The following is a 10,340-nucleotide window of genomic DNA, read 5'->3' as shown; positions in this document are numbered from 1 at the left end:
AAGGAAAGCATGAATATCTGCTCACTTGGTTTCTTTTGAAATGATTTCAATTCCTTGAAAGTATTAACTGAATCCATTAAAGGAATAGCGCTGCCAAAGCCCCAGTTACAAACCTCCCTGGTACCTGGAGTTAGTGTATGTGACACACACTGTGTGTGCGTGTGTGTTTGTGTGTGTGTGTGTGTGTGTGTGTGTGTGTGAGAGAGAGAGAGAGAGAGAGAGAGAGAGAGAGAGAGAGAGAGAGAACTACACATAGAAGATTAATCATTATGAGCATTCAGATCTATGACGGCTCTATTACTATACACACACAGTGACGGGTACCCTATTCAGACTAAGGCTACTAGAACACACTCTGGATCTGTTTTTTTTTTTTCAGCTTCCTGCACTTTTTCTAGGGAAGGCGGGCATGGGAAGTGTTAAGGAGGCCTTACAAAAGCAAGACACAGTACTATGTCAGTTCCACCACATCCTAGATATTTAAGGTAGTCTCCAATTTGATTATTTATTTTTAATAAAATTTATTAAATTTTTAGATAAATGTGATTTCCTTGTTAGCATATTCTCTCAAGATAATGTATGTAGTCACCAAAACCTGACTTGTGAAGTAGTGTGTCGTCATTCTCCTGAAAGCTCTGTCTTCTTTACATAGGCAAACAGGACTGCTAGAGGAGAGCTGAAGACAAGACAAACTAGAAAGACTTTCAGACAGAATCAGCGATGACAGACACAGTCTTTCTGCAAGTGCTTTTGGGAAAAGGTCAATGTTCAAGTACCTAGGTGGCCTTGTATCTTCTTGTATGGGGAGACTCATTCTACGGCCTTTCCCTCCCCCACACAGCAAATTCCAGCATGCTCCTGGATGCCTTGCCTAGATACACCTACTCAGCATAAAAGCCCTGGGGTACCACTTACAGACTATCTAGAATAGTTCCACAGCTAATCTGAATCCCTTCAGTCCTTCTTGTCTTCTAAAGGATTCATTGCTGGTCACTGCTATCCTGTTCACTCTCCCTCAGAAGAAAGTGAAAATAAACAGTGTTCTGCCAGCTGATGCAGTGGTGCTCACCTGTGATCTTAGAACTCAGGCTGAGCAGTAGGTTTGAGAATTTGAAGCTAGTCTGGACTAAACAGCAAGACCTTGTTTCAAAAGTCAAAACCTGAAACAGAACAAACTAATTCATTTAATACTGCTCAATAGTGATCCTTATTTAAAAATAGTTAGGGCTTATGAGATAAAGCAACAGGAATCTCTTGTCTTTTGTATGTTTCCAAACTATCTGATTTGAAGGAGAGAAGTCACAAGAGAGGCTAAAAGGAGAGACACTGGCTCAGCACTCTTCCTCAGAGACATTGGGTCCTATTACTACTTAGGAATGTCTTCTACCTGCCTCAGAGGACACGCATGCCCTGACTGATGGCTCAGGTTCTATCACTCCTTCAAGTTGAATTTGTTTTGTTTCTCAGTGGTTTGAGTTCCCAGCTAACTGTTAAACCCAGGATCTTAGGAAAATACTGTGCATTCTTCAACAGAAGATAATAATAGAGACATTCACAATTTTAGCTTGCACAACCCATCATTAAGGATTCATCGGATGCCTACCACAGGCAAACCATCGTGCTGTGCCAATTATATTATTTCTTCCTTCAGAATTTCACAGTCCCTGGAAAGGATTCTATCTGGAAAGTTGTATAGAGCCATTCTTAGTCCCCATTTGATGGTCCGAGGCTGCCTGGACTCTGTCATAGGAACCTTTATAGGATTTTATATAGATGTTTGCTTTCTGTTCCTTTCTCAACAAAGAGAAAGGATACTTTTGTGTTTTGTGATAGTTTTTATGTGCTTTAATATAACAAAACACTTTCTACATATTAGATATATTCCAAGATGATAGGAAAAGAGTCATAGCCAATGTGTGTCTCTTAATGTGAGGAAGGTAAAATGCTGTCACGTAAGCAGACAAGAATGTGATGGACATGATTTGGATGCTGAAAATATCTTTTGGTTAGGAACTCAAGTGAGAATCTATGGGTGGAATAAAACAAAAAAACCATAGATCATCACACTAGACGTCACTATGCTCTATGAATGCAAGTCAAACAAATGAGTTGGAATATTTAATTCAGGCTAAAATTCAGGTTGACTATGCTCCTTCACTTTCCTCAAGGTATACAGTGGTAATATGCAAATAATTCCTAGATCATCTTCAAATTTGAAATTTCCCATTTTACACACACACACACACACACACACACACACACACACATGGGAAGGCAGATCATCTGTGGCCTCTATAGTCACCTGCATTTCAGAGTATGGGCGCCCACTGAAACTCTGAAACATTTTACTTAGACAGTGCACAAAAAAGTAAGTTGTCAGAGTTCCCCAAGGCAAATGCTTTCAATCAATGTAGGTGCCAACTTTACAGGCTGGAAGGGCGGTACTTCTAAAAGCTTCAAGCAGAAATTTTGTGCAGAACAAGGTGAGCCATGAACACTTTAAGGAATACCACACCGTGTGTGCTTGTTGTCTCAAGTCCCTGGAGGGTACCACACTGCTTTCATCCTGTCCCCTTGGAAAACAGCATCCACAGTTTTGCACTGAGACAAAGGGAAGCTAGCAAGAACATGTCTTCTATTCAAAGTGGTTTCTCCAGCAGCATCCATTCAGACAATAACACAAGTAAGAACATTAGACAGTTATGAAGCATTATTTGGCAAAGACACAGCATGGTGCCTATCATCATACTGTGTACACAGCTCCTCTATGCCTCAGCTAACAGATTAAGTAAACATAGAAATATATGCATTTTTCCTTTTGTAGAGGAAGCCTGTTTAGAGCATCTTTTACCATAAGATACACTGGGGAGTTTATTCAAGAATTGGCTGAGAATCGGGTCATTATTTTTCACGTTTCCAAGGCTCTTCCTCAACACTGCAGTCAGCTGACTTTCCATTGGCCGCCAGAGTTACCTGAAAACAATTACCATCAACATCCAACTTACAGGCCACGAACCACAAGAAACACCACCCATGGGTCATGTGGAGAAGCACCAGATTCGAGTTTACAGTGTATGCGAAAATCATAGTTTTAAATGGTATTCCTTCAAAAATTAGTTTGGAACCCATCTTGATGTTCAGCAGTAAATGAGGAGTTGAACTATCCATATTTACCAGAAGGGTACTGAGGGATCACAGATGCTCAGCAGTGTAAGGGCAACTTGAGCAATATTTTTAGGGTTGTGGAATATCTCACTACCCAAAGACCCATCACATACCACTGTAGTCCTTAAAATACAGCGAGTGCCATGTGCTACTCCATACAACCATACAGAAAGCAATCCAGAATTAGGCAGCTACTTCTACTCATGCATGTAAAAGGTTCAGTCACAGTGAGGCCAGGGGAATTTCCTATATGTTCAGCCTTAATTACTGAAATGATGATGTTTTGGCTCTACTGAATAAGTCTTCTTGGCATTAGACATTAAAACGGGAAATGTTTGAAAGTGGGGGGATCAGTAGGGATGCATCCCAAATCATTGTGATGTAGACATTTGTGAACTTATAATTATATTCTGCTTTTCTGGCCCAGAGTGAACTGAACTTTTATGCAGGAGGGAAGTTCTCCCATCCACTTCTAAGCAGGTTTCCTAGCTTACCTTCTGTCTGTCTGTCCTCAAGGTCATGTGCAAACTTAAACCCACGACTGATATTCCACATAATGAAGAGACTGGATTTATGGAAGCATTAGGATATGGAGACATGACAAATGCAGCAAAGTTTGAAAGAAATCGGACCTCCTTTTTACCCAAGTGGGAATGAAATGCATGCATCAAGAGCATAGAGCATGCTGGGAACAGAGAACTAGGTGCCCTTCGTGAACCATGCAATGACAATAAAAAAAAAAAAACTATTCATTCATCCAATTCACATTAGTACATGCTCCCCACCCTGCCCATACACTTAGAAAGCCCATGCAATTAGCAGCCATGGCTCATGTGCTGTTACCCAGGGGAGAATTAAAAGGCTATTGCAAAACACCAAACTACGGTTATAAAGAGATGAGCATGACATAACAATGCTTGAAAGTAGTTATTTTGACCAGAGCTGCAGCAAACTGGTTTCCCCTTCAATATACTGACAAGAAAAACTACCAGAGGTAGACTGGAGAAATCTGCTTGTTCCTCGTGACTTTGAATACGCCTATTTGGCTCTTAGTGATCAATTACATCTAGGCAGTACACAGCTATCAGTCACAATGTGATGTCCTGGAAAAACCAGACAGCATGTGTGAGGTATTTACTTTTTGTTTGTAAATACTGGGACCTATATTCCAAAGGTAGTTGAACCTTTGCTGAACCAACAAAATCTGTAAAGCACTCCCTAACCCATTCTATCCCTGTCTTGTTTAGTCAAGGGTAGGCCTTGGCAAAAAGCATTGACACTCTTCTTGCTGGGCTCTAAAACCTGGACCTAAAAAGTGGTGAGGGTGGGAGTTAACTAAAAAGTCCAAAGAAATAAATACATTTGACCCAGATACTTAAGAAAGGGGTGTGTGTCTATGCACATAGCTCTGCCTGCCTCCTTCTACATCAGTGACAACACAGACAGTTGACTTAATGGGAAGCCTGGGGCTAGGATCCCCTTCAAAGAGTTAAAGACAATCACCTTACTAACAACACAAACCTCTAAGATATTTATAGAACAAATACACCCAGATCCACTATCCTAAGGGCCTGCTCAGACTGAATATTGACCATTTAAGTGTTAATTATTCTACAAGGATGCAGACGGTTGATCTGGTAGTCAATTTTGTGAGAAACTGAACAACTAGCTCTATGGAACTGTCGAATAAAAAGAAGGCTATGTGAACATGGCATGGAGTCCACTGCTAGTGGGTTGTATTCAACAAATATTTATTGAGTGCCTACAACAGCCCAGACACTGTTTGGGGAGTTGGACAGGATGACGATGAACAGAGACCAAGAGCACTGTTTACTGGCTTGCATTATAGTGACAGGGTCAACGTTTCTTCCTCTACAGCTTGCAAAGTTTTGCTTTAAACACATAGTAAATACTCTTATAATCTTTAAGAAATGAAAGGTAGGTAAGTCTGAAATCCAAAACTATCTCTCCATCTCTCTATACTATACTTTAAAAACCCTCTCTCCAAAATATTAAGAAGCCATTTGAGAAGCTCCCCCTACCCAAAGAGGCTCCTCCCATTGACTTTTTGCCCACAACTGTGAGAGAAAAAAATAATATGGAGATTCTACTTTGTCACATCTTATGTTTTCTTAAGTGTCAATGATCTGAGGTGAAACCTTCTCTCTTGTATTATGTTGCATATTCTTGTTTGTATAAATCCAGTATATAAGTCAGGGTCCTATAGGTATAGGCACTCAGTAAATACTTGGAAAATGATCAAAACTCGAGATGCCAAGGGAAGGGGTGAGGGCACACCACTAAATCATAGAAGGCACATAATAAATACTGGATAAATATAAAAGTCCTTCCATGAGAATGATGACCCTTATTAATCCAAACTAACATTTCTGTGGAAAGGAACTTAACCCATTTACTTGGATGTGAAATGCAGTAACATTTCAAATAGATGGGTTATTGCCCCAAACATCTATCTGAAAAATTTTAAGCGGAAATCATTTTTGTCTTGTCAATTAGTTAATTAAAGAATAGTCTAACCCCCCAGTTTGTAGCTGAGTTCTGGCTCTTTTGCACATGAACTTGATATAGTGAGAGCAAGCCAGACTCTCTGGTCCATTAGTACTCTGGACCTATGGTACAGTCCAGTAGATGGAACTGTTAGCTGTAACTCTGGCAGAAACACTGGTGCTACTTGACTCAAGACTTAACCAAGGAAGAAAGATTAAATGTGATCGTATCCACAGGCATCAAAAAGGTAGAAGGGATTGATTGCTATTGATTCAAACTGGCCTCAGCTAATACACTTGACCATTTAGCAAGCTAGACCTTCTCCCATCTGCCAGGGTTTCTCCAAGTTTGCATCACTCTGGTCACGACACTGTCTTTGTCAATGTCAAGTTAGTTACAGTGAAGGCCAGCTAGAGCCCATCAAGCTTGAAGACTTGGCACCCAACAGCTTGAAGGAAAACCCAGAACACTCACACTGCAGGAGAACTGGAGTGTGTGATGCTTAGCATTAACAAAATCCTGTCTGAAATACTGGTTTGGAAGAAATTATTCTTGAAACTGCATACCCATTTGGGATGCAAAGTAAAAGCTGGACTACAACTTACCCTCCCACCAAAAAATAAATATATATAAATAAAAAATAAAAGGAAGACATCCAATTAAACTTTTATATGAGCTTTTAAAAAAGCAATTTGTAATACAGAGTAGGGAGGAATACTCGTGCTATATAATGTCAATGATATTTGGTCTATATTTTTTTTTCTGACCCTTCCTTGGAGGAAGAGAATATAGGAAGCCCATCAAAGTTATGACAACCACAAATTATTGGCTCCAAAAGTTAAGGACCAAATTAGAGGGGTGAGGTGGATGTGGGAATCTGTTGAAACAAGCAACGGATTGGTCCTTTTGGTGTCAGACTCGCTGATGTCCCACCATGCTGGATGCAAAGTGAGATGGTCTGGGCCCCGCCAGCTTGGGTGACATGATTACTTACAAAGCATGGTAAGAATGGATGCAGGGGGTGGTGCTTTTTTTTAAGGAGTCCAGCATGCACTATTCATATGCAGGTCTCGATATCCAGGAATGGGAAAGGTACCTTGCACTCATCTATTACGACAGAGTTGTGTGCAGCATAGACACACTGATTAGAGCTGCTGTCTCTGTGATTCTTCGTGTCGTCATAAATGGACTGTGTCTTGGTCATTTCGATGTCTTCGTGCATTCGGTGTTGGGAGTCAATGGTGTCCAGCTCAGATTTAGAAAGGTGATAGACAATCCCAGCCCCAAAAGAGTCACCCACCACATTGACTGAAGTTCTCATTCTATCCCTAAAGATGAAAAACAAAGGTCAAGTTAGAAATTGCTCTTTCTATGAATCTAAGAAGAATATTTCAGAGTGCTGCTAGAACGAGCAAGTATCCAGAATATTTTTCCTCCTCATGGCTTAGGTTGCAAATTCTATATTGGAAAAAAAAAGTGGTTGTTATTAAGATTAAAAAAAGAAAAAAACAAAAAAACAAAACAAAACAAAACAAAAACTTGTCTTAGAAAATCAGCACCAGGGAAGCTCACTGAGTTCTTAAAGGTAGCTGTGCTCTCCCATTGGGAAGCACAAGCTTGTTTGTGTGAAGATAAGAGACATGAGATGAGGGAATGCTAGTACCAGGAGAGCCTTAGTTGAGGACACTCCCCTTCCTTTCAAATTCTCTGAGTATGACTGAGTCACATGCAGAGTGGAAACATTAATTTTAAAATTAGAACAATGGCCTAAAGTAAAGCCTCATTCTTGTGATGAAATCTATCTGTCATTAGGAAGCGGCAATAATGAAGCCACACTAGGAGGAACCTGACGTGGCTCCCCTGTAAGTCCAGCTGTCCTGATTGCAACCAGGCACATATGCCCATGGTGCTGGGGTGGGGGGGGGCAGGGGGGGTCAAGTGATCAGAGTTGAACTTGAACTTTTGGAATGTACTGGTCCCTCTTCGGCTCTTGAGAATCTGGCTGTGGTGAGGGGTGGTGGGGTCTGCACCTGAATGAAGAATTAGGCTTGAGGACATCCACATCACTTGGAGCTGATGGTTAAGAACCCCCAGCACAAGTGTATAAAAAGGAGCACAGGGCAAGCATTTAAGACTATGCATTGCACAGTCATATGGGAGCAAGAAAGTCCACTGTGCTACTGCACATCAGGGTCACTAGGACAGCAGAAATGTGTCGTGTACCTCAACGATAAACGAAGGATGTGAGGAGTTTTTATCATAAAGAGAATATGTCTGAGAAGACATACATACGTAACTCAATTAAGATACTACATATGCATCAAAATATTATGGGGTACTTCTAATATATATAATTGTGATTTTGTGTTTAAAACAAACTTCTGTGTATAATTTTATTTACATCAGCTAAAATAAATGGCTTGGCTGTAGCTCAGAGAGAAAGGACTTATGTAGTATACGCGAGGACTTGGGTTTTACCCATGGCACCATAAGGAAAAAGAAATCAAGGAATGGACTTGCAAGGCTGCCTGGCTCAGATTCAATTTGAGTTTTGTCCCTTACCTGCTGGAAGCTCTGAGCATCTTAATATTTGTGGCCCTTCTCAAAAATGAAATAACAAATAGGGCCAGTGTACAGGGTTGCTATGACAGCAAAGCAATATAAACAAAATGCTTATCACGGTTTCAAGCACTTGCTAAAAACCATTTTGTAAAGCTATTTAACCTGATTATGAGTACATATAGTGTTACTATAAGTTTTATCCAGCCAATTCAAATGTATTTTGGAAGTTTCTAGGCAACACATCCAAACATGACTGGTTAAGCTACTGTCTCCCTTTGAAAACATTAACCCTAATTTTACTCGAATTCCTATAACAGGCAGAGTGTGGCCAACAATGTCAATTATCCCCTTGAGTCCATAGAATAAAAGAAGTATCTATACGTTTTAGTGACAAAGAGACTGTTGTTGATCCACTGAGAGCAGGTTATAAGAACAGAACCTGGCTCTTTTAAGTTGTGTGGCAGTTGTAAGGAGATCTGGAAACACTATGGATGTCTATATAAACCTCTTCTTCCTAGAAGGAAAAGCAGAAAAAGAAAAGAAACAGTTGACGGCAGAGAATACAGAAAAGGATTTCTGGGTTGTTTTTATTTTGAAAGTGAAATGTGTGAAGGTGATTAAGTAGGAAAAGAAGCCCATTGAGAAGACAGGACTGAAGGGTCAGAGAAATGATGATGATCTCTGGCCATATGTTCTGAACAGATTTGAAAGGATGGCATCTACGTAAACTAATGATGGTCACAATTTGTCAGAGGGACTCAACTCTATCGACATAGATGAGAAGGGACAGAGGGAAAGTTTATGCAAGTGGGTTCCTCGAGGAGTTGACATACATTAAAGGATGACATAAATTAAAGGATGTATATCAAACTGCAAAAATCCAACTGAGACCAAGTCTCATCCTGCCACCCTCCTCTGCCATTCGGCATCTTGGGAAAACTCTCAAGTTGCCCAGTCAGGAGATCAATCATGTCTATTCTGGTTGTATTTTTTCCCCCTCAGAAAATACTGCAAAGACAAGAAACTTCTAAACCACCAGGGAAATGTCTTACTGACTCTAGGGAAGTACAGTTTTGACCCCAAGAAGAATATTAGAATTTCTGGTTCATATGTGGAAACTTTTCCATAAGCAAATAACTTTCACTTTCTATCACAGTTACCCCTGGCCTCTTGGGAAAGTCTAACTTCTATGATGACCTCAGTAGTAGAGAGAGAAACAGGGAGTTGTGGTGGTGGGGGATATTGAGAAGAGAAGTAAGAGAAGAAAGAGAAGAGGGGAGGAGAAGGAAGGAAAGAGAGCAAAAAAAGAAATGATAAAAATAAAATGAAAGGAATAGACTTGTTGGTGCTACCTCTGGGATTCTGACTGCCAGGACGGAAAGAAAGTAAAGGAGTTGGAAGCAGACTCTTGCATTTAATGAATCCACTATAAATGGCTCAGCTCTTCTTTCTGGGCTGGGAAGAATCAAAAACAAGAGGAGGCGAAACAATCCTTCACACCAATCACTGAGTCTGGCTTCTTTGAAGAAAACTAACTGCCAAGGTAGTCTGGCTCTTTTCTTCTCTTGGTCCAAGTCCTCTGGCAGGGAGATGAGAGACTGTCTGTCTGCAGGTCTGAGTTCTCACAGAAAGTCTGGGTCACTCACAGCTCGTCTGGATCTTTGTCACGTGCTGAATCCTATGAGATGATCATTGTTGCAGATGTGAAAGAACCAAATGCTCAGAGTTTCAGAATTTAACCAGGTAGAATCAAAGGATAATGTACATTCTCAGAGGACAGAGTGCCTGAGTGATGGACTGTCTTTAGGAGCTCTGTGTAGCAGCAACTGGTCACCTAGGGTTCCTGATCTGGGGCTAGCTGGCATTGGAGGGCTAAAATCCCCACTGTTGGTTACGATATGATTGGATTCCACCCTGAGATGCTCTGATGGTTCTAACAGGCAGGTTAGATAGCTCTTCCTATGTATCATTCTTATTTGTCAGAATCAGAACAATACCCATCTTGGGGAAGATAATAACTGCTGACATGCCATCTGAGAGGCTCTCCACAAAACCCCTTGCATAGGAAAGACTGATAAGGCACAAAACAAGTACCATCCCTTTAG

At 40.7% G+C, this 10,340-nt stretch overlaps 1 protein-coding gene across 3 annotated transcripts in view; it reads right to left on the bottom strand.

The window, feature by feature from the left end:
- Nucleotides 1-504: 504 nt before the first annotated feature.
- Slc1a2 (solute carrier family 1 member 2) overlaps nucleotides 505-10,340 on the bottom strand; it is a 75,509-nt gene continuing 65,673 nt past the window's right edge. For 2 of the 3 annotated variants that reach the window (XM_028766839.1, XM_028766838.1), the window contains 2 exons: nucleotides 6,770-7,001; nucleotides 505-2,973 (listed from right to left, as the gene is read on the bottom strand). In XM_028766839.1, coding sequence (XP_028622672.1) covers nucleotides 2,902-2,973; nucleotides 6,770-7,001 — 304 coding nt within the window. In that variant the 3' untranslated portion in view covers nucleotides 505-2,901. Of the gene's footprint in view, nucleotides 2,974-6,327; nucleotides 7,002-10,340 lie in introns of those variants that run through there. The other variant, XM_028766840.1, reaches the window with a different exon arrangement.

Source organism: Grammomys surdaster, unplaced genomic scaffold (genome assembly GCF_004785775.1).
Source record: "Grammomys surdaster isolate TR1022 unplaced genomic scaffold, NIH_TR_1.0 170, whole genome shotgun sequence".
Classification (NCBI taxonomy): Eukaryota; Metazoa; Chordata; class Mammalia; order Rodentia; family Muridae; genus Grammomys; species Grammomys surdaster.
Note: the sequence above shows the minus strand (reverse complement) of the source record. Positions and strands in the feature narration are given on the sequence as shown.